The sequence below is a fragment of the Sorex fumeus genome, unplaced genomic scaffold (genome assembly GCF_029834395.1).
Source record: "Sorex fumeus unplaced genomic scaffold, SorFum_2.1 ptg000034l, whole genome shotgun sequence".
NCBI classification, from domain to species: domain Eukaryota; kingdom Metazoa; phylum Chordata; class Mammalia; order Eulipotyphla; family Soricidae; genus Sorex; species Sorex fumeus.
Window position 1 is genome coordinate 28,688,989 of NW_026606091.1, and position 24,821 is coordinate 28,713,809.

The window sequence follows — 24,821 nt, forward strand, 5'->3', positions numbered from 1 at the left end:
AAAACTCCAGTTGGGGCAAACTCTGAAGCAAGCACTATAAATTGTAGTGGTAGATTGTAATCAATATGGTGTATTTGCATTTCTTCTAAGGCATGCTCTGCTTTTCTAAGAGCCAATTGTGCCTCTGGGGTCAATTGACAAGGTGAAGAGGGGTCAGAATCCCCCTTCAATAGTTCAAAAAGAGGCTTGAGCTCTCCCGTGGGCAGGGAGAAGGATGGTCGGAGCCATTAGAGTTCTCCCAAAAACTGTTGCCAGTGGTGTAGAGTCTTTAAATGAGACGTGGCAAACTATATTTTTTGAGGCACTATTCCCACCTTGTTAATGGTGTATCCTAAATATCTGTATGGGTGGGAGAGCTGTACCTTGTCCGGGGAGATTACAAGGCCTGCTGATTCCAGGGCGACCCGGACATGATCATAGAGTTGAAGTAACAGGTCTTTGGTGGGGCAGGCGGCTAAGATGCCATCCATATAATGAATCAAAAGTGCACTGGGGAAACGAGCCCGGACTGGCGCTAAAACCGCTGCAACATATATCTGACACATAGTGGGACTATTAGTCATGCCCTGGGGAAGGACTACCCATTGCTAGCGCTGATAGGGCTCCTGAAAATTGGGGGAAGGTAGAGAGAAGGCAAATCTTTGACAATCTTTAGGAGCTAATGGAATATTGAAAAAACAATCTTTAAGATCTATCACTAACAATTACCAGGACTTTGGTATAGCGGAGGGATGGGGGAGCCCTGGCTGCAGGGCCCCCATTGGATGCATGGTGGCATTGACTGCTCTGAGATCTTGCAATAATCTCCACCCGCCTGTCCTTTTCCTTATAACAAAGATTGGGGTATTCCAGGGAGATGTGGATGGGGTAATGTGCCCCTTTTCTAATTGCTCAGACACTAGGGCATGTGCGGCCTGTAATTTCTCTTTAGGTAGGGGCAACTGCTCCACCCAGACTGGATCATCTGATTTCCAGGTAATTGGGGTGGGAGGCCGCTCTACAGTGGCCCCGATTAAAAAGGGCTAGTTTCTTCCAGTTCCTCAACGGGCATTAAAGTCACGGGATTTTCCTGCCCGGAGGATGGGCAGTCACTAGTGATATGGACTATGGTCTTAAAGGAGACTGGCGATGTCTGCGAGCGACTGGGTGATGTAACCAGAACCGCGCCCATAGCTGAGAGTATATCTCGTCCCCAAAGATTGGTGGAGAGGTCTGGGACAATATAAGGCTGGAACTGGCCCTTATGGCCCTCGGCGTCCTCCCAGGTCAATACTTGGGTGCTACGGCTGGGTCGGACTTGGCCAAGTCCTTGCAAAACGGCTGTAGCCATTGTGGCAGGCCAGTTGGCAGGCCAATATTTACTGGATATCACTGAGACATCCGCCCCAGTATCTAATAGCCCAGAGAATTCCTTTGAGTTGATTCTTAGCGCATAGCGTGGTCAGGAAGCCATATGGGCAATCCAAAATATTTGGGCTGGATTATCTGAGCAGCCTCCGTTTGTCTGACCCTGGACCGAGAGCGTCTAGGTGGGGCCTTGCCACGTTGGGAGGAGGAGCAGGCGTGCAATCAGCTGTCCCTTTTCTATCGTCACAATGCCACGGGGGGAATCTGCCAAGACATGAATTTGTCCTATGTAGCTCTCTGTGATAGATCCTGGGTATATCTGCAATCCTTGCAGGAGAGCCTTTTCTGACCCTAGAATGAGGCCAGTGGTTCCGGGCGGTAGGGGGCCATAGACCCCCGTCTCCAAACTTTCAATTCCCATAGATGGTGTTAGTACCGCCCGGACAGAGGCATAAAGGTCTAGACCTGAGCTGGGAATTGAGGAGCCCCTGACAGAGGGAGGGAAGCTATAGGGAGCAGGCTGATACTTTGACCTGATGTCTGATAGGCCTCCTGCCTGAAGGCTTGCAGGGCCCGAGGCAGGCCCCTCCCGCCGTTTCCATGTGGCAGTGGATTGCCTAAGTTATCCCGTCTGGAGCGACACTCAGCTGCCCAGTGATTGCCTCTCTTGCATCTGGGACATACCCCGGGTGATCCCCCCTTCTTCCGCAAGGGGTTGTTGGGACATTCCTTTTTGAAATGGCCTGGCTGTCCGCATTGATAGCAGCTTTGCTTGGGTTTTTGTGGGGAATCCCTGAAAGCCTGGAAACCTGGGAAGTTGCCCAGCTTTGAGCAGGACAAAGGGGGAATGAAAAATCAAGCATTCTTTTACTTGGTCAGTAGGCAACAGTTAAAGAAACTTTGGTACATCTACACAATGGAATACTAAGCAGCTGTTAGAAAGGATGAATTCATGAAATGTACATACAAGTGGTACTACATGGAAAGTACCATGCTAAGTGAAATGAGTCAGAAAGAGAGGGACAGACATAGAAATATTGCATTCATCTGTAGAATATAAAGTAACAAAATAGGAGACTAACACCCAAGAATAGTCTCGATAAGTACCAGGAGGTTTGCTCCATGGCTTGGAGGCCAGCCACACATGCTGGGGGAAAAGGCAGCTCAGATAGGGAAGGGAGCACCAAGTAAAGGGTGTTGGGAGGGTCCTGCCTGGATGGGTGAAGCATGCTGAAAGTAGACTATAGACCAAACATGAATGCCACTCAATGCCTCTTTTGCAAACCACAGCACCCAAAAGGAGAGAGAGAACAAAAGGGAATGCCCTGCCACAGAGCCAGAGAGGGATGGAGGGAATGGGGTGTGGAAGGGATACTGGGATCCGTGGTGGTGGAGAATGGGCACTGGTGGAGGGATGGGTACTCGATCATCGTGTAACTGAAATCCAAACACAAAAATTTGTAAGTCTATAACTGTACCTTATGGTGTTTCACTAATAAAAATTTTTAAAAAAAAGGCTGGCCGGGGTGGAGAGGTGGGTGGGCGGGTGATGGGAGGGAAACTGGAAACTTTGGAGGTGGGATATGTACACTGGTGGAGGGATGGGTGAACAATGATGACTGAAGCCTAATCATGAACAGGTTTGTAATGGTCTATCTCACATCGATTCAATAAAAAAAAATTTAATAGGAGAATGCCTTATATTTGGATTTATAGAATTAGATGTGTAGTACATTTTCTGAGGTTAAATCCAGAGCTCAGCTGAGGCACTGGGATCTTTATAGAATTGTGGAAATGTGATGCTGGACTTGAGTTTGGAGACAGTGCATGATGAGTAGATCAGTGGTTCAAATGTGTCCTGCTTTGAGCACCATTCAACATGTCATTACTTAATCTCTTTTTGACAAATGATTATTTCATTGACTTTAAGGGGAAACTCTGTATGGGCATTTATAAATGGCAAACAAATTTCATTTGCATTAGATATGGAAGTGGGAAAATGCTGCAGGGGACCTGCAGAGGCCTCTCGGGGTACAGAGATGGGGGTGAGGGACAGGCCCAAGGGACCTTCCCGAGTGGCAGTTTGTGATTGACAGGTACAGGCAGTTACTGGCCTTTAGAAGTTAGGGTGAGTGGTCAGCTCTTTCAGCCCACATGCTCTTTTGAACACGTCCTCCCTTCACATCTCACTGAGTAAGTTTTTTTCAAGAAAACTATCTTGCAGGATTGGAGGGGTGGTCCAGAGGGAAGGGCATTTGCCTTGTGGATCAGCCAATTCAGATGTGACCCCGGGCACCGCATTTGATCCCCGAAACCCCACCAGGAGTCGTCCCTGAGTACAGAGCTAGGAGTAAGGCCTGAGCAACACTGGGTATGTCCCTCCAAAAATGTCCAAGTATAGCAAAAAGAGAGCAGGGGAGAGTTAGAGGGGTGGTTCTGATTGCAGTGGGACTCACTGGAGCATTTGGGAATTTCACACGCACCATTGTAAACTGGTATTCCTTTCGGGATGCAGTGTAGAAAAATCAACGGAAAGTTAAAATTTTTATTTTGAAAAAGATAAAAGAGGCCAGGAGATAGTAGAGCAGGAAGGGCACTTGAGTTATCTGACTTCAATCTCTGGCGTCCCATAGAATCCCTTGAGCATGGCTGGGACTGATCCCTGCTGTGGTTCCAAAACCAAAGAAGCAAACAAACAAGGAAATGTAATATATCAAAAGCTAGAACAGGTGGTGAGGAGTCTGCTTGCATACTTCTATCCTGGGCTGATTCCTGGCACCTCGTATGGATCTTTGAGCACCATTAGGGGTGATCCCTGAGCACAGGACAGGAGACAGGGTCCCCAGTCAAGGGAGGTCTCAGCTCTTAGGCTCCTGGAACAAGACCATGGGGGCCTGTGCAGGGCACAGATTGCCCAGGCGCTGCCAGCCTTGGGCCTGGGAGTCGGTGCTTGACCTCCACATCCCTGGACCCAGAGCAGGATACCCTGGCTGCCTGTCCTCACTCCCAGCCTTGCGCCCACAGGTGGGACTGCAGGACAAACAGGTGAGTGTCTGCAGCAGCAAAAGGAGTAGGTTCTTGGCCTCCCTCAGTAGGACGTGGCCTCTGATCAGTGTCGGTCTCTGAGAATGAGCAGGAGGAGGAGCAGGTGCTACTGCAGAGCCACCTCCGGATTGGCTGCAAGGGGAGTGAACCAGGACAAGGTGGATATGGAGAAATGACAGAAGGTGCCGGGGGAGACCCACTGTGAGGGTAGGAGCCCGCCTGGGGTGGTGGGAGGAAGGACAGGCCAGGACGCCACCCACTATAATATATCAAAATCTAGAAGAGGCTAGAGGGGTTTTGGGGGTGCGGATTTGCCCTCACTGCACAGAGAGGGTCCTAGAAGCGGGGAGGCTGCTGGGTCGAGTTAGGGGTAGGCCCCATCTCTTAGGACTTTGGAGAAAGACCCCCAGGGGAATGTGCAGGGGACAGGATACCTGATGTGCTGTTTTCCTTGGGCCTGTGTGTGAGTGTCTGGGCCCTGAATGTTGTGGTGGGATCTGGACAGCCTTCGGCCCTGTCTCATTACAGAGATGTGCATGCAAGATCAGAAGGTGCAGTGCCTGCAGCCTGGAATGCTTCTGCTGGTATCAAAAGCAGCACACAGGTGTAACCCCACACATGGATGTCCCACTCACCGGGGCTCCAAGGTCGACCAGGTTCTGAGGCACAAGCCGCTCATGGACCAGCTGCAGCAGGTGCTAACCAAGCAGCAGGCCCTGCTGGAGGCCACCTTCAGGGAGCTGAGGGAAACCCAGGTGAGGGGGTGGCCAGGGGCTCAGGGACAGGAAGGAAGGAGCATCAGGCCCTAGACCTGCCTACTCACATGGTGCCTTCATCTTTAGGGGATTCTCAGTCCTAAAATCAGGAGCATCTGAGCCCCAGGCCTTGCTGGAATTCCAAGGGTACCCTGAAGAGGGTGAGTGGTGCGGTGGGTCTCCAGGAGGGAGAAGTTCCTGATGGGGATCTGGAGGTGGGGCTATATGGGAGGTGGAGCCAGGCGGGACGCCTGAGATGCCTCCACCTTCCTTGCTTGGCTGAGACACTGGAGTGCCCCATTGTCAATCCAGTGTCGAAGAACACGGAGTTGGAGGTGAACATAGTGGAGGTTTGTGAGACCATGACCTCTATGGAACTCGAGGTGATGGTCATGAAGGACAGGCTGGTGGCATGTGAGAAGACTAAGGATCTGGATGACTAAGGTCTGAGACTAAGGTCTGGTGTCCAGACCTGGGGAGCGGGATGATGGATTGTGTGAAGAACCCAGAGAGACCCTCCTGTTCCTGTCTGTGAGGAACAGGAGGCCGCAGACCTCAGATCCGGATCCTGTAATGACCTGCCCCCAAATAACCAGAATCCAGCTCGTCCGCTTGAGTTCAGCTGGCAAGCCTGTTCACCATTAATCCACTTTTTCTACTCTGATGATGTACCCTGTGTTCTTCAATTCCAACTAATCTAGCCCTGATCCAGTTCTTCCCACTCTCCTCCTTCCTCCCTCCTTCCCGATCTTCCACTTTCCCTCAGCACTAGACCCTAGGGATCAAGGGGACAGAAAGGTCCCCCAACACTAGACCGCAGGGATCAGTGGGACAAAAATGTCTCCTACCTCTAGGCACCGGGTATGTTGGGAGCAGAAATTTAAACTGGGCCACACTCAAACTTCAGTCATGATAGCTCCAAAAGCCAAACAAGGGCTTGAGGTGGGAGCTCTCCCTCCCCAGTACACAGTCCCGTTTCTCCATATGGCAGCCCTGAAGCTAATGGGGGCTGGAAACATCAGAGCAACCAGTTCTAGACACTCTTTGGGGGCTGGTTGGGCACTAATGAATTGAGGAGAAGAGAGAGGAAGGAGGCATGCTGGGTCACTCTCTGACAGTCACTGTCCTATTTCCAAGCTTGTTTCAATAAATGGATCCATCCCAGGCCGTGTGGGTATGTGTCTTGGGCGAGGTGTGTCCTGCTAGCAGTTGGCAGTTGCTTCTAGATTGTGGGTGGCCCTTGCCATGGGATTCACCATGTCTAGAGCCTGTCATCTGCATGCCCCTGAGTACAATGTCAATGACCCCAGGAGAGTACCTCTAAGATTTGGAGTGGTAACATTCAAAATATGGTGGTTGGAAGGTACGATGGTGGTGGAATTGGTGTCTGAATATTAAATGTAATAAATTATTGTAAACAACTTTATAAAAACAAAATAAAAATTTGCAAAAAAGTCAGCAAAATATAAAGCATGAAAAGAGAACAGAGAAATCAAAGATACACCAATCTAATGCTTTTTTTTAAAAAAACAAAAAAGGCAATGGCGTCTAAGCTACAAAGAGAGCTCTCAGAATGGGAAAAATTATTTACCCAATACCTAGCTGATGAAAGGCTAATATCCAAGTTATATAGCACATTGGTAGAACTTTACAAAAACAATATCTCCCAACCCCATCAAACAAATGCAGAGAGGAATAATGAACAGAAACTTCCTCCAAGAAGAAATTCAAGGGCTGGAGCTACAGTGGTAGGTTGTTGCTTTGCATGTGGCTGATCTGGGTTTGATCCCCACCATCCTACGGGCTACACCCGCCTTGGAACCCCAAGTGTTCTGTGAGAACCAGAAGGCAGTGTCCTTCCTAAAGACACCCCATGCACACCCCATTCTCCCTCTCACCTAGAGGTGGAAATCACACCCAGATCCAAGACAGACCTGAGCCAACAACCCGTCAAAGACAAATTGTGTTGGCAGAAGATCAGACAGACTGTGATGCCCGTGAGGTAAGGAGGCTGCAGACACCCATCCCAGGGCACGAAGTGACCTGCCTGAAAGTGATGTGTTCCCCCCAATAGTCAGAAATGGCTAAACAGAATTCTTACTCAACTGTAATTCGTCTTTTTCTACCCTGTCAAAATCATATTCCTCTACCCCAACCTTGTCTTTCTTCCCTCTTCCTTCCCGCCCTTCCCCTCTTCCCCCCTCCTCCTTCCTGCCCCCTCCCTTCTCCCCTCCTCTGCCCCTTCCCATTGAGGAATGGGGCTATGGGGCTGTGAGGCTATGGGGCTACACAAAGCAATTTCAGACATGCCCCCATGGCAGGGATGCTGCGTACTAGGAGTGGCGAGATGACCCAAACAGAACAACATTGAGACTTGTACTCTGCAAGTAAAGAAGTTACACAGTCTCCAAGGAAGCTCAGCTAGAGAAGAGGGCACTAAATCACGGGTGCTGGGAGGATCCTCCCAGGGTGGGAGAAGCATGCTGAAAGTAGACTATAGACCAAACATGACTACCACTCAGTGCCTCTCTTGCAAACCACAGCACCCAAAGGGAGAAAGATAACAAGGGGGAATCCCCTGCCACAGAGGTAGGGTGGGAAAGGAGGGGGAAGGGAGGTGGGAGGGATGCTGGGACCCGTGGTGGTGGAGGATGGGCGCTGTTGGAGGATGGGTACTTGATCATTGTGTGACTGAAACCCAAGCAAAAATTTATAAGTCTAAAACTGTACCTCATGGTGTTTCACTAATAAAAAAATAATAAAAAAATTCTTGAATAAAAAAATAGTTACACAGCCTCCAACACATCCATATGTGCAGGAACAAACTCAAAACATAAAATAAAGAACCAGTAAAAAATCCAAAGAAATAAATTTCAATTTTTAATATGAAAATTAAGAGATCATGGGGTCTCAACATGTTTCGCGCTTGTCCCTATCCCTCCCCGAGCGCACCCCTCCCCCCCAAGCCTTTCCAGAGGGAATCAGGGCTTCAGCCCCCTGCCTCAGAGACAGGTATACCCAGACCTCTTCCAGGAGGTCTGGTGCCCAGCCTCAACCAAGAGCTGGAGCAGTGCGTCTGAGGCTCTCTTTCAGTCCTCTTGGGCTTCTGACACTAAGACCTTATCATCTACAGATTGCAGGATGGTCCATTCCAGGGCTCCAACGAGGATTTTCTTAAGTCCAGAGCCAGGGTCTTCCTGAAGAAGGTGGCCGAGTTTTTGAATTCTTGGGCAATGAGTCCACAGTAACTGAGGTTTCCTCCTGTCTCTGGATCCTTTGGCCCAAAGGCAAACAGGGGTCTGCTTCCTGGAACAATTTGCAAAGGGGGAAACACATCTTTTGAGGTTCAGGCCGGTCAATCATTGGGCACTAGAGGAAAACAGACTCAAGAGAGTGGAAGGGCTGGGTACCACAAGTTGACCAGCAGGAGCGACCACACTGACTCGACGCAGGTCATGACTTCTCAACTGAGGCCAATGGGTTGCTCCCAGTTGAGCTGCACCCCAACACTATTCCTGCCTCCCACACCTGCGCAGTATCTTTCCCTATCCCTAGCCACACCTCACGGGCTACCAGACATTGCGGCTGTCTCTGGAGGCTCACTCCTAGCATGAGTTTACCAGCAGAGGGGCATGATACTGCCATTAGAGGGCGCCTGGAGAGGGTATTTTCCAAAGGGGGAATCCACAGTGTCAAGGTGGACATTTATTTGCTCTTCTAGCTCTGTCGGGAGATCGAACGCCAATAAATTACTAAAGTGGGGAACAGGGAGAGCCTTGTTTTCCATATGGAACCCCCAGCATCTGCTGAGACCATGGATTCTCAGGCCCAGCAAAAGCCGGGAAGGGCTGCACCTCCGATACCTTCATCGAACTCTGCTTCCTATGTTGCCCTGTCTTGAGGTCATGGGGCGACAGTTTCCACGAGGCTTTTCTTGGGAGTGTAGGTACCCACTCCTGCTCCCCAGGGTAGCCTGTCTGAAATTAGCCTGCGAGAAATGTGGGTAGAGGTGCACTCTCCTCTTCAGCAAGGCTCAGGAGATCCTAGTATCAGCACTTGAACAGGGCTGGGCCGCATCAAGGCAAGCACCTTCACCCCTGCAATATCCCTGGGACCCATTCTTGAAAATTCTGAAAGTGCTGGGGAGTGGAAGCCTGGGGTTCCACGGGGCTGTCTCCGTGGGCACTGTGCCGTACAGAAGGGGGAGTGAGGTATCTTTAAGGGAGCCCAACTCTACAGGAAGGAGATTTAGGTGGGAAGCAGCTGAAAAAAAAATACCACTTGGAGCAGGGCATTAGTCCAGCAGATAAAGTGATTGTCTTGCACACTGCTGATGTTGGATCAATGGGCCCCCCTAGTTCCACTAGGTATGGTCCCTGAGCTAAGTCAGGAGTAAAGCCTGTGCATGTCTTGGTGTCGTGCTAACACTCAAAGAAAAGTGCTGCAAGCAGACAGGGCCGGCCTTTTCCCAGTGCCCTAAGGAAGGATTGCTCAAATTCTTAGAGGCCATAAGAGGGATTTCCCTGTTAGGTGGAAGGGGTGAGGGAGGGGAAGGGGGTGACAGCAGTGGCTCTCCAGTTGTGACTCTGCCTGAGCAGTGACAGTCCACTTGGACAGTCCACAGTGGCCTGACTCAGGCCAGGACTTGGCTGCTGATTTGACACAAAAGTGTCCTGAAAATGTGTGTCAGAGTCCTCAGGAGGAAAAAGCCCACAGTGGGGGTCAAGAGGCAGGACACCCGGGGGGGGGGCAGAACCAGGCGGACCCTGCTCCCGAGCCCTCCACCTCCCTTGGTTGGCTGAGAGCCTGGGGCTGCCCCGCAGTCTATCCAGTTTCAGATAATCTAAGGGCACTGAACTGGAGGCGAACATAGTGGAGATCATAAAGCCAGAGGAGCTGGAGGTGGTAACAGTCAAGAAGGACAAGCTGACGGTTTGGGGAAGACCGTGCATCTGGAGGCAGAAATGTCCCCGAACACTGGGCAATGGGGATGTGGGGGGCAGAAATGTCCTCCAATAATAGACACTACTGGTCTGGGAGGCAAAAAAAGGCCCCAAGCAGTAGGCACCAGTGACATGGGGTGCAGATGTTTCCCCTAACAATAGACAGCATGGTTCCGAGGACAGAAATGTTCACAATTACTCGGCACCAGGAATGAGCAGAGCTGAAATTTCCTCCAAAAAAAAAAAAACACTAGGGATGTTGGGGAAAATTGTTTTCCAAACTAGACACAAGAGCTCTGGGATAAGAAATATCCCACAACAGAGAACAGAGCTCAGATAGGAGACATGTCCTCCAACACTACACAATAAGGAGTCCCAGGAGCAGATATACTCACCCCCATAGAAATAGTTCAAAGAGTAGCAATAATAAATGACCACCTCCCCACCCTCCACCTTAGACTATATCCCAGGAGAGAGGAGTGGAGAATGCCTCCTCACCCCTGCTTTCCCACCTAAATATTCAGATATGTGCGGTTTGTGGGCTGTCCTTGCATGGTCCAGGGCATTTTCCACTTTTTGAGTAAAAATTCTGTTCAGAAGGCCAGAGAGAAGTCTCAGGAGACTCAGTACAGGCTTGGGATGCATGAGGTCAAGAACGTTCCCTGGCACCACAGGGTCTCCTGATCACAAGGGCTGGAGCAAATAGAGATCCCCACAAACCCCAAACCTCTCAGGTATGTACACAGGCCATGAGGGTCAATGAAGCAGTACGTGGAAGGATCTCAGTGCTTAGTGGAAACACTCATTCAGAGCATCCGATTTTCAAAACGGCACTTGGGTACAACCATCTACCCCTCCTTAACCCAGGGAAACCGAGGCCACACTCAAACCTTTGGTTCATGGGCTACAGACCAAGCAAAAGTCTGAGCTGAGAGCTCCCCGTCCTCCTGTGCACTTTTTCTATTCTGGGAAAGGAAGTCCTGAAAAGGATGGAGGCTGGAACAGTCAGCAACTGAGTTCTAGGCACTACCTGGGACAGTTTAGGGGATCATGAATTGGTGGCAGAAGAGAGAGAGGGGAGAGGGCTGAATCAGTCTCCCTGACAGCCACTGTCCTGTTTCCAAGATTGTTTCTACAAATGGATGCATCCCAGCCTGTGTGGGTGTGTGGCATTGGGTGGGTGGGTCCTGCCAGGGAACGGCTCATGCTTCTTGATGAAGCATGAGCTGTCCTGTGGGGGTCTCACCATGGATCAGAACCTGACATGACATGCCCATGCCATGGTGCCTGTTGTGTCTACACCCCCTCTGCAGTGCCCACCGGGAAGAGCCCCTACCTTGCCCCCAATGCTTCATGGGTGCCAGGCCCCTTAGTGGCCATATCATGCCTCAGGAAAAGACCCTGCAAACCTCCAGGTATTTCCCAAACGTCTCAAGGACTGGATGGACTTTCTCTGCCCAGAGCCTCACCCCAGTGTGGAACCCTTCACTGCCCACAGGGTCCCCAGACAGCACAAGCCCACAGTGACCCTATGCCCCACCATCAGAGATGGATTTGATTCTCAGACCATTGAAAGTGAGAGGGGGAGATGTCAGAGCTACAGGAGGCAGACCACTGGGGCCTGAATGTGCTCAGGGCAGGGAGGACAGGGGCACTCTGGGGTGCCATAGTGGGCACGGGCGATATGGGGGAGTTGGGGTTCCTTTCAGGCTGCAGGACTCGTGAGGGCAGCGTGGCCAGGCTGAGTGGCCCTAGTTGGGAGTGTGTGTATTGAGAGGGATTTCCAGAACAGGCCGGGAGCAACATGAGAGAAGCGTCCAGCTTCCCCAAGGCCAAGTCTGGTGTCCAGCTCCCAATAGGATGGACTGAGTGTCAGAGAAAGGGGCAGAGCTGGGATAGGGAGGTTCTGTGGGGTCATTAAGAGCCCTTCAGGGCTCAGAAAGGGAAGTCTTTGTGCAACATGGGAAACTGGTCAGGGACTGACTGGGTCTGCGGGCTCAAAAGCCCCACAAAGTGGCTGCTGCGAGTCTGGGAAGAAGCAGAGACAGGACAGAGAGAACGTGGACACCGGATAAGGCGGGAGCAAGAACTCTGCGGGCCTGAGGAGAGGAGAGAGGAAGGGCAGGGAGGGCAGGGGCTCCAAGGAGAGAAAGGAGAGGGGCCTGGGAAGTGAGGGGCGGTGGGGACAGCGACCAGAACAGCCCCTCTGCCAGGCTCGCTGGGCTCCCACAGCAGCAGCCAGGCCAGACCTAGGGGTGCTCAGGGGCTAATCCTGGCAGCTGCAGCCCAGCCTGGGCGTGGGGGGACGTGGTCTCTGGGAATGAGAAAGTCGTGGACTGAGCTACGGGAGACCGAAAAGGGTCAGTGCTCCTGGCCCACCGTGAGGCCCACAGAGTTCCAAGCCACCATGGTCGGTAGGGGGCAGTGCCCGAGGGTCCGGGTGGGGGTGGGGAGGCCCGTCAGGCCCACCAGGGCAGAGGCTGGTGCAGCCTTCATTGTGAGGTTACCCCTGGGAGCTCTAGATTTCTCCCTGGCCAATGGGGTTGCAGCCCCGAGGCCACGCCCCCTTCCCTGCCTATAAAAAAAGCTCGTGGCCCCGCCCCTCGGGGACCCTCTCTCAAGGATGCTTGAGGGAGAAGTGGCCCCATCACACCTTCCCCTGTTGACCCTTCGAGGGGTCATCTAGGGGTCACGTCCGGATGTTGACCTTTCTACAGGCCATCTATGGGTCACCTCTAGGGGTCATCTCTAGGGGATCGTTCGAAATTCGCAGAGCGCAACGGACGGTAAGAATAGGCCCTGCGTTGGCCCTACACTGGTCAGCGTATGGCCCCTAGGCCACAGGATCAAGCCCGGGCCCATTTCCAGCAAGTCTTCCGGCAGTTTTGTCCCCAGCAGCCTCTGTCCTCGTCAGGGTCTCCAGGACTCTGGGATGGGAGTCCCCAGAGAGCCCCTCCGGAAAGAACAGAATTTTAAAACATCAAGTGTATCTTATAAAGGCGGAAGATTGCTTGGCAGAGCGTCATTTTTTAGGGGACAGTGATTTGGGCTGGTGCACAGCACCAGGAGCTTGAAGCCTGTGATGTCTGAGGATTGCAAGGCGGGGAGGAGTGACTTCGAATGTTGAGGGAGGGGCCCTGTGAATGGGGCACTGTGACAGGGGAGACAGGCAGGGAGCAGGAGCTGGGCGAGTCTCCCCGTCCCTCCACACCTGTGTCCTGCTCTGTGGGCAGCCATAGGAAATGGGGTCTGCTGTCCACTCCCCAGAATGTTACGACCATGAAAATGCAGAGAGCTCTAGGGCCGGGACATAGAACGCTTGTTTCTAGTTGTCCCTCGTGTCCCTGCCAGCACTGCCAGGAGGGCTCCAGTGGGTCCAAAGCAGGAAAGAATCTACTTAGCAAGGGGCCCAGAGCAGCAGATGGCGGTGAGAAATGAGCAGCCCCCGAGATGAGCAGGAGGAACCAAGAGTCGGGGCTGTGGACCATGAAGTTTGGGTGGGGTTGACGGTCTGGGGTCCTTGACTGTCTGCTTCCTCTCAGGTTTACCGGCCTCTGGGTGCCCCCGAAACAGCCACATTGTTACAACATTTCCAAGGACAGGTGGAGGCAGGAGGTTCCAGGAACAACAGGTGAACCCAGAGAACTACTGCGGATGCGAGTGGGGGCTGAGGGGACTGAGCTGGGGTGAGAGAAGCGGGCGCAGCGCCGCCTGGAGTCTGAGGGCTGTGGGGTGGCCGGCCGGGAGCCCGGCCAGGCTCGAGTTGTGTCTCTGTAACAGTGGAAGGGGTCTGGGTAACATTCCCCAGTCTTGGAGCTGAGCGAGTCTCCTATCATCTCCAATTATCACCTATCATTCCAACTTGTCTTCACTGCGAGCCCACGAAAAGTTGCCGAACACGAAGAGTTTGGAGAGAGGGTGCAGGGGTTTGCTGGCCATCAGCTCCCCTCCACCCTGGGGTATTCTTGGGGCATAATAATCCAGTCTTCTTGGCTGTGACTTTCCTGCTCTGTGAAATGGGCTGGTGAGACCCCCTGTGAGGCCAAGAGCCTGCCTTGGGTGATGGCAGGAAGGACAGGTCAGAATGCCCTGAGGGCTGTGGTGGCACTGACTGGCCCACACTACACAGAGGGGTCTGGAGTTGGCAGTTGCCAGGTAGGAGTCAGGGTCCGAGGCAGAGGGAGACTCAACTCCTAGGCTCTGGGACAAAGACGCCATGGGGGCCTGTGGGTGAGGGTCTGAGCCCTGCATCTCCTGGCTGGGATCTAGTCGGTCCTCCTGCCTGTCCTCACAGACACTGTCCTACCTCCCACAGATGCCGGTGCAGGACGAAAAGGTGCAGTGCCAGTGGCCTCACTGGGGCCGATTCTTCTGGTACCTGGAAATGCACATAGCTGCCGAAAAGAGCACCTGGATGCCCGCTGTCACCTGGGCTCCAAGGAGAAGCAACTGTACCAGCAGATGCTGCGGCAAAAACAGCCCGTAGACCAGCTGCTGCAGGTGCCACCAAGGCAGCAGGCCCTGCTGGAGGCCACCATCAGGGAGCTGAGGGAGACCAGGTGAGAGAGGGGCCACGGGCTCTGGGGCAGGAAGGCCCTAGACCTGCCTCCTCAGCTAGTGCCTTCACCCCAGGTGCTCTTCTGTGGGACTCAGCAGCAGAAACAGCAGCTGCGGAACCTGGTAAACTAGAAAGGAGTCCCGGAAAAGGGTGAGTGACAGGGAGAAGCCCCTGTGGGTCAGAGGGCGGGGCTACTGGGGAGGGGAGCCAGGCGGCCCCACCCCCAGCCCCCCACCTCCCCTGCTTGGCTGAGACCCTTATGCTGCCCCACATCCCATCCACTCCAAAGGGATTGGCGTGGAGACGAACAACACACAGGTGCTCCTGGACACAAAACGTGAGGAGCTGGAGGCCACAGAGAAGGAGGAGGCACAGGAGGCCAGGCAGGAGGAGTGCCAGAGTCCAGGAACTGGAGGAGTCAGTCAAGTCCCAGGGGGCAGGGACCATGGCCTGTGTGAGATCCAGAGACACTCCTGTTGCTGTCCTTAAGGAAGAGGAGTCCACCGTCATCGGACCCAGGTCCTGTAATGACCCGCCGAAAATCCAGAAAACGCAGCTGGTCAGCAAGAGCTCCACTGGCAGCCTGACACCCAGCTGACACCTCGATTTTACTGCACCGACGCACCCTGCCGCTCTCACCCAATTGATCTAGCCCAGCCCCGTCCTCCCCATGCCACCCGAGTTCTGCCTTCCGCCTTGGCCCTTTGCTCTTCTCCCTCCACTAGAACCAGGGATATCCCTCACTGCAAGACCAGGGATCAGGGCAAAGCCACAACTATTCTCCATCTCAAGAAACTGGAGATCAGGGGGACAGTAAAGTCTCCATCCACTAGACCCCGAGATGTGGGGTAAGAAATGTCCCCACCCCTAGACACCCCAGGGATCAGGGGGCACAGTTTCCCCCTCCACTAGACCCCAGGAAATGGGGGTGCCAGAGATGCCCCCCCACTAGACGCCAGGGAACGGGGGGGCCAGAGATTCCCTCCCCCACTAGAGGGCAAGGATCAAGGGGGGGCCAGAGATGCCCCCCCACTAGACGCCAGGGATCAGGTGGGGCCAGAGTTTCCCCCCCCCCACTAGAGGGCAAGGATCAAGGGAGGGCCAGAGATGCCCCCCCACTAGACGCCAGGGATCGGGGGGGGCCAGAGATTCCCCCCGCACTAGAGGGCAAGGATCAAGGGGGGGCCAGAGATGCCCCCCCACCACTAGACGCCAGGGATTGGGGGGGCCAGAGATTCCCTCCCCCACTAGAGGGCAAGGATCAAGGGGGGGCCAGAGATGCCCCCCCACTAGACGCCAGGGATCAGGTGGGGCCAGAGTTTCCCCCCCCCCACTAGCGGGCAAGGATCAAGGGGGGGCCAGAGATGCCCCCCCCACTAGACGCCAGGGATCGGGGGGGGCCAGAGATTCCCCCCGCACTAGAGGGCAAGGATAAAGGGGGGGCCAGAGATGCCCCCCCACCACTAGACGCCAGGGATTGGGGGGGCCAGAGATTCCCTCCCCCACTAGAGGGCAAGGATCAAGGGGGGGCCAGAGATGCCCCCCCACTAGACGCCAGGGATCGGGGGGGGCCAGAGATTCCCCCCGCACTAGAGGGCAAGGATCAAGGGGGGGCCAGAGATGCCCCCCCACCACTAGACGCCAGGGATTGGGGGGGGCCAGAGATTCCCTCCCCCACTAGAGGGCAAGGATCAAGGGGGGGCCAGAGATGCCCCCCCTCCACTAGACACCAGGGATCGGGGGGGGCCAGAGATTCCCCCCCCACTAGAGGGCATGGATCAAGGGGGGGCCAGAGATGCCCCCCCACTAGACGCCAGGGATCGGGAGGGGCCAGAGATCCCCCCCCCCACTAGAGGGCAAGGATCAAGGGGGGGCCAGAGATGTCCCCCCACTAGACGCCAGGGATCGGGGGTGGGCCAGAGATTCCCCCCCACTAGAGGGCAAGGATCAAGGGGGGGCCAGAGATGCCCCCCCACTAGACGCCAGGGATGGGGGGTCCAGTGATGCCTCCGCACCACTAGACACCAGGGATCGGGGGGGCCAGAGATGCCCCTCCAGCACTAGACACCAGGGGTGGGGAGGCCAGTGATGCCTCCCCACCACTAGACGCCAGGGATCGGGGGGGCCAGAGATACCTCCCCACCACTAGACGCCTGGGATCGGGGGGGCCAGAGATGCCCCCCACCACTAGACGCCAGGATCGGGGGGTGCCGATGTGTCCCCCCACAGTAGACCCCAGGTATTGGAGGGGCCGAGATGTCCCCCTCCACAAGATCGGAGGGATCAGGATGGCAGTTATATCCCGCCAGCACTAGCAAACAATGATTTGGAGGTCAGAAGTCACAACTCAGCTCTCCCCTCCCCATTGTGGGGTCCTGTTTCTGCGCATGACAGCCCTGAAGCTTGGGCACTGGTTCCATACAGTGACCGGATTCTACACACTCTTTGGGGCTGTTTGGGGACTTTGTATTGCTGGCTGAGAAGAGGGGAAGGAGGAAGGCGGGCTTTCTCCCTGACTGCCACTGTCTGATTTTCACGATTGTTGCAATAAATGGATCTATCCCAGGCCTGTGTGGGTGTGTGTGTCACTGGGTGGGGCAGGTCTGGCCAGTAGTTGACAATTGCTTCTAGATTGTGGGAAACCTTGGCCATGTCACCATGCCAAGACGCTTCACCTGCCTGCCCCTGTGTGAAGCCTGTCAATGACCCCAGGAGAGTCCACCCCAAGGATTGAAGGTCTCAATCACGGATGGGTCCCCAGGAGGGAGGGCAGGATGCAGCACCCAGAGCCCTGCCTTCCACTGCAGCACCTCCTTGGCCTCCCCTGCCCCTGGTGCCTGTTTCCCCTTTCCCCTCTGCAGTGGCACCAAGGACAGACCCCACTTTGCCCCCTAGTGGCCACATCAGGTTTCTCAGGATGGCCCTCCCCTTGATCATCCATTTGCTGCAGCAGGCCCAGTAATGTCTCCATTGGAGACTGTTGTTACTGTGTTTGGCATATCGAATACGTCATGGGGAGCTTGCCAGGCTCTGCCGTGCGGGCGAGATACCTCGGTAGCTTGCCGGGCTCTCAGAGAGGGACGGAGGAATCGAACTCGGGTCGGCCATGTTGGCTGCGTGCAAGGCAAAAGACTTGAAATTGCTCCTGCAGCAGGTGGGTCCAAGATGCTGTCCCCTCAGCCAGGCTCCCCCTGGATGGCATCCACCCCAGCAGAAAGACAGTGTGTTATCAGTGGAGCAGAATGGGGCCATGGATGGAACATGTTTCTAGTGTCCCCGAGTCTGTACGGAGCTGATCCCTGATAATAGCGCCCCACTTCTTTGTGGACCATCATGTTCCGTAATACAAGTCCCACTGCCACCATCACAGCACGGTCAGACCCCATGTAATAGAGAACCAGGCCCTGACTCCTCTTTGTTCCTGCACGCCTGGACCTGGTGGGACAGCCTTGGCTGAGTGACACGCTACTGGTGACAAGAAGTGCGTCCAGGTCCATGTGTCAGACCAGATGGCAAAGCCTCAAAAGGAAGAGCCATCCTGTTCCAATCATTTCCAGGAATTTGGTCAGCCATGCCCCTTCCTGACAGTCACATTTCTACTGGGAGTCACACTCCTGGTAAGGCTGGCCAGGGCAGGCACAGGCAGCTCCTTGTTTACCCCTCGGTGCCCAGTTCATAGCCCTGCCCCTCTACCTGCACCATGGACCTGGGGCCGCCCATTCACTCTCACGGTTCTGCACACCTCACACATGTCCTGCACACCCTCTCGCAGCCTCTACTGGGGCTCTGGGCTTAGCTCCCCGTGTCCGGCCTCTGGGTCCCTGGGCTCTGGAAACACCAAGTCTAGGTTTGCCTTGAGGTTTGGGGAGCTGGGAGAGTGTGGGGATCAGCAGCTTGACCCCTCTCACCCCTTGCCGGTGGGAGAGCTGTTCTCCCATTGAATGACTCTCTTGGGAGTTTTTCCACTTAGGATCTTACAGAGTCTCACCCAGACACAGGTGCCACCCAAGAATTTGCTGGAAGCATCCTAGTGTATTCCATGTATGCAGGCTCTATCCAGCTACCCCCAAACGGGCATTAGCAGGTCACAGCATAATTATGTAGGTTGTTTACAGGCTACCTCGATTCTGTGGTAACAACTTTCATCTAACATACAGTGGTGCCTAGTGCTCTCAGGTGCTCCCACAGCGGTGACTCCAGTTTCTAAGCTCCAGTGTTCGAGCGTTCCCGTGAGCCTCTTCCATCCCTGCTCGGGCAAACTGCTCTCCCTTACACTCTTGCTCGGTGAGAGATTTGGGAAGCCCATCCAGGCCAGACAGAGCGAAGGAGACAGATAAAGCTACGGAAATAGAAGTAGCTTACTGGGGGCCCTCCTTGGCGGACCTCAGGTGAGGCAGTGGTACACCCGTGCCCTGGGTTAGACCAAAGGGGCTTTTAAGTTGTCTTGGTCTGGTCCTAGTCATCTGTTCATGAGTCAATGGTGAGGAACCTGGAATGCAGCCTGGTGGCTTCCTGTCACCAGGTGGGCGATAAGTCTTTCTTCCTCACCTGGGACAAGGTGATCTCTGACTCCAGGAATGTGGCTGTCCACTCAGCCGGTTGCTATTTGGTTTTGGTCACCATTTTGTCAGAGCAAACCTCACATTTGTTTCTTGTCAAATTTAGTCATTCCTGCCACTGGCCAAGCAATTGAAAGCGGAGATAGACAAATGGGACTATCTTAAACTAAGAAACTTCTGCACCTCAAAAGAAACAGTGACCAAAATACAAAGACAGCCTACAGAATGGGAAAGGATATTTGCCAAATACGCATCCGATAAGGGGTTGATTTATCAAGGATGTACAAAGTACTGGTTGAACTCCACAAGAAGAAAACATCCAACCCCATTAAAAAAAAATGGGCAGATTAAATGAATAGAAACTTTCACAAAGAAGAAATCCAAATGGCTAAAAGGCACATGAGAAAATACTCCACATCATTAATCATCAGGGAAATGCAGATCAAAACCACAATGAGATATCATTTCACACCACAAAGCCTGGCCCATATCCACAAGAATAAAAGCAACCGGTGCTGGCACGGATGTGGCGAGAAAGGGACCCTCCTTCACTGCTGTTGGGAATGCCGACTGGTTCAGCCCTTTTGGAAAACAGTATGGACGATTCTCAAAAAATTAGAAATTGAGTTTCCATTTGACCCAGCAATACCACTCCTGGGAATATATCCCAGAGAGGCAATAAAGTATAGTCGAAATGACATCTGCACTTGTTTGTTCACTGCAGCACTCTACAATAGCCAGAAACTGGAAGAAACCTGAGTGCCCAGGAACAGATGACTGGTTAAAGAAACTTTGGTACATCTACACAATGGAGTACCATGTAGCTGTTAGAAAAGATGAAGTCATGAAATTTACATACAAGTGGTACTACATGAAAAGTATCACGCTAAGTGAAATGAGTCAGAAAGAGAGGGATAGACATAGAAAGATTGCATTCATCTGGGGAACATAAAGCAACAAAATAGTAGACTAACACCCAAGATTGGCCAAGATTAGTACCAGGAATTTTACTCCATGGCTTGGAGGCCAGCCACACATGCTAGGGGCAAAGGGAGCTCAGATAGAGAAGGGAACACCAAATAAAGGGTGTTGGGAGGATCCTCCCAGGATGAGAGAAGCAGGCTAAAAGTAGATAGACCGAACATGATTGTCACCCATTGCCTTTTTTGCAAACCACAACACCCAATAAGAGAGAGAGAACCAAAGGGAATGCCCTGCCACAGAGGCAGGGTGGGATGTGGGGGATGAGGGGTAGGGGGAATACTGGGATCCGTGTTGGTGGGAAATGGGAACTGGTGGAGGGATGGGTATTTGATCATTGTATAATTGAAACCCAAACACAAAAGTTTGTAAGTTTACAACTGTACCTCAGGATGCCTCTCTAATAAAAATAAAAAAAAATTAAAAATATAAATTACACACACACACACACACACACACACACACAAGAAACAGTGATGAGGGGTACAGGCAGTTACTGGCTGTTAGAAGTTAGGGGGAGTGGTCAACTCTTTCAGCCCAGATTCTGTTTTGAACACGTGCTCCCTTCATATCTTACTGAGTAAGTTTCTTTCAAGAAAACTATCTTGCAGGATTAGAGAGGTAGTCCAGAGGGTAGGGCATTTGCCCTGTGGACCAGCCAATCCAGATGTGACCCAGGGCACCCCATATGATCCCGAAACCCCACCAGGAGTCGTCCCTGAGTACAGAGCCAGGAGTGAGGCCTGAGCAACACTGGGTATGTCCCTCCAAAAATCTCCAAGTATGCGAAAAAGAGGAGGGGGAAGATGGGAGGGACGGTTCTTATTGCAGTGGGACTCGCTGGAGAATTTGGGAATTTCACACGCACCATTGTAAACTGGTATTCCTTTCGGGATGCAATGTAGAAAAATCAACGGTAAGTTAAAATTTTAATTTTGAAAAAGATACAAGAGGTCGGCAGATAGTAGAGCGGGAAGGGCACTTGGGCTCTCTGACTTCAATCTCTGGCATCCCATAGAGTCCCTTGAGCATGGCTGGGACGGATCCCTGCTGTGGTTCCAAAACCAAAGAAGCAAACAAACAAGGAAATGTAATATATCAAAAGCCAGAACAGGTGGTGAGGTGTCTGCTTTGCATATTTCTATCCTGGGTTGATTTCTGGCACCTCCTATGGATCCTTGAGCACCATTAGGGGTGATCCCTGAACACAGGACAGGAGACAGGGTCCCCAGTCAAGGGAGGTCTCATCTTTTAGGCCACTGGAGCAATACCATGGGGGCCTGCACAGGGGACAGATTGCCCAAGTGCTGTCAGCCTTGGGCCTGGCAGTCGGTACTTGACCTCCACATCCCTGGACCCAGAGCAGGATACCCTGGCTGCCTGTCCTCACTTCCAGCCTTGCGCCCACAGGTGGGACTGCAGGACAAACAGGTGAGTGTCTGCGGCAGCAACAGGAGTAGGTTCTCGGCCTCCCGCAGTAGGACGTGGCCTCTGACCAGTGTTGGTCTCTGAGAATGAGCAGGAGGAGGAGCAGGTGCGACTGCAGAGCCAACTCCAGATCAGCTGCAAGGGGAGTGAATCAGGACAAGGTGGATATGGAGAAATGACAGAAGGTGCCGGGGGAGACCCACTGTGAGGGTAGGAGCCCGCCTGGGGTGGTGGGAGGAAGGACAGGCCAGGACGCCGCCCACTATAATGTATCAAAATCTAGAAGAGGCTAGAGGGGTTGTGGGGGTGCGGACTGGCCCTCACTGCACAGAGAGGGTCCTAGTAGCGGGGAGGCTGCTGGGTCGAGGTAGGGGTAGGCCCCATCTCTAAAGCCTTGGGAGAAAGGCCCCCAGGGGAATGTGCAGGGCACAGGTTACCCGATGTGCTGTTTTCCTTGGGCCTGTGTGTGAGTGTCTGGGCCCTGAATGTTGTGGCTGGGATTTGGACAGGCTTCGACCTTTTTCATGACATAGATGTGCATGCAAGACCAGAAGGTGCAGTGCCTGCAGCCTGGAATGCTTCTGCTGGTACCAAAAGCAGCACACAGCGGCAACCCCACACCTTGATGTCCCACTCAACAGGGCTCCAAGGTTGAGCAGGTGCTGAGGCACAAGCAGATCATGGACCAGCTGTAGCAGGTGCTAACAAGGCAGCAGGCCCTGCTGGAGGCCACCTTCAGGGAGCTGAGGGAATCCCTGGTGAGGGGGTGGGCAGGGGCTCAGGGACAAGAAGGCACATCCGGTCCTAGACCTGCCTACTCACCAGGTGCCTTCATCTTTAGGGGATCCTCAGTCCTGAAATCAGGAGCAACTGAGCCCCAGGCCTTGCTGGAATCCCAAGGGTACCCTGAAGAGGGTGAGTGGTGGGGTCAGTCTGCAGGAGGGAGAAGTGCCTGTTGGGGATCTGGAGGTGGGGCTATAGGGAGGTGGAGCCAGGCGGGACCCCTGAGATGCATCCAACTTCCTTGCTTGGCTGAGACCCTGGAGTGCCCCACATTCAATCCAGTGTCGAAGAACACGGAGTTGGAGGTGAACATAGAGGAGGTTTGTGAGACCATGACCTCTATGGAACTCGAGGTGATGGTCATGAAGGACAGGCTGGTGGCGTGTGAGAAGACTAAGCATCTGGATGACTAAGGTCTGAGATTAAGGTCTGGCGTCCAGACCCGGGGAGCAGGATCATGGATTGTGTGAAGAACCCAGAGAGGCCCTCCTGTTCCTGTCTGTGAGGAACAGGAGTCCGCAGACCTCAGACCCGGGTCCTGTAATGACCTGCCCACAAATAACCAGAATCCAGTTCGTCCACTCAAGTTCTGCTGGACAACTTGTTCACCATTAATCCACTTTTTCTACCCTGATGATGTACCCTGTGTTCTTCAATTCCAACTAATCTAGCCCTGATCCAGTTCTTCCCACCCTCCTCCTTCCTCCCTCCTCCCCACTCTTCCACTTTCCCTCAGCACTAGACCCTAGGGATCAAGGGGGCAGAAAGGTCCCCCAACACTAGACCGCAGGGATCAGTGGGACAAAAATGTCTCCTACCTCTAGGCACCAGGGATGTTGGGAGCAGAAATTTAAACTGGGCCACACTCCAACCTCAGTCATGATAGCTTCAAAAGCCAAACAAGGGCTGAGGTGGGAGCTCTCCCTCCCCAGTACACAGCCCCGTTTCTGCATATGGCAGCCCTGAAGCTAACGGGAGCTGGAAACATCGAGCAACCAGTTCTAGACACTCTTTGGGGGCTGTTTGGGCACTAATGAATTGAGGAGAGGAGAGAGGAAGGAGGCATGCTGGATCACTCTCTGACAGTCACTGTCCTATTTCCAAGCTTGTTTCAATAAATGGATCCATCCTAGGCCGTGTGGGTATGTGTCTTGGGCGAGATGGGTCCTGCCGGCAGTTGGCAGTTGCTTCTAGATTGTGGGTTTCCCTTGCCATGAGATTCACCATGTCTAGAGCCTGTCACCTGCATGCCCCTGAAAAGGGTCAAACAGAATTCTTACTCACCTGTAACTCCGTCTTTTACCTACCCTGTCAAAATCATATTCATCTACCCCAATCTTGTCTTTCTTCCCTCTTCCTTCCCGCCATTCTCCTCTCCCCCTCCTCCTTCCTGCCCCCTCCCTTCTCCCCTCCTCTGCCCCTTCCCATTGAGGAATGGGGCTATGGGACTATGAGGCTCTGCGGCTACACAAAGCAATTGCAGACGTGCCCCCATGGCAGGGATGCTGCGTACTAGGAGTGGCGAGATGACCCAAACAGAACAACATTGAGACTCGTACTCTGCATGTAAAAAAGTTACACAGCCTCCAAAGAGGCTCAGATAGAGCAGAGAGCACCAAATAAAGGGTGTTGGGAGGATCCTCCCAGGGTGGGAGAAGCATGCTGAAAGTAGACTATAGACCAAGCATGATTGCCACTCAGTGACTCTCTTGCAAACCACAGCACCCAAAAGGAGAAAGAGAACAAGTGGGAATGCCCTTCCACAGAGGCAGGGTGGGGAGGGGGGATGGGGGGTGGGAGGGATGCTGGGACCCGTGGTGGTGGAGGATGGGCGCTGGTGGAGGGATGGTTACTTGATCGTTGTGTGACTGAATACCAAGCAGAAAAATTTGTAAGTCTATAACTGTACCTCATGGTGTTTCACTAATAAAAAAATTTAAAAAAATACTTGGATAAAAAAAGTTACACAGCCGCCAACACATCCATATATGCAGAAACAAACTCAAAACATGAAATAAAAACCCAATCAAAAAATAAATCCAAAGAAATAAATTTCAATTTTTAATATGAAATATAGAGATCGTGGGGTCTCACCATGTTTCGCGCTTTTCCCTATCCCTCCCCGAGCGCGCCCCTCTTAGCCTTTCCAGAGGGTTCAGGGCTTCTTTCTTATGGTCTTTATCCGGATGCCACTCAGCTTGGAAACTGCTCCTGAACTGTTCAGTGGTTCTGAGCAAGAGATTTAATCCACTGCTTCTTGCAAGTCAGAGGATGGGGTCCCATCCGATAGGCAGAAAGGCTGGGGTCGCGAACGTTACAGTGGGTTTTCACACCAAAATCTAGAGTTGCAAAAGTTAGATGTGGGTTTTCACATCATCATCCCAGGGACTGTGCCATCTGGGCAATTGGTAGCCACTGGGGC

The 24,821-nt window shown here is 53.2% G+C and overlaps 1 protein-coding gene across 1 annotated transcript in view; it reads left to right on the top strand.

Annotated features, from left to right (window-relative positions):
* The window catches only part of LOC130026612 (polypeptide N-acetylgalactosaminyltransferase 12-like), a 180,230-nt gene extending 157,919 nt beyond the window's left edge, over positions 1-22,311 (top strand). Inside the window, exon 11 of the mRNA XM_056117448.1 lies at positions 22,258-22,311. Within this exon, the coding sequence (XP_055973423.1) occupies positions 22,258-22,311 (54 nt within the window). The remainder of the gene's footprint in view (positions 1-22,257) is intronic.
* Positions 22,312-24,821: the final 2,510 nt, after the last annotated feature.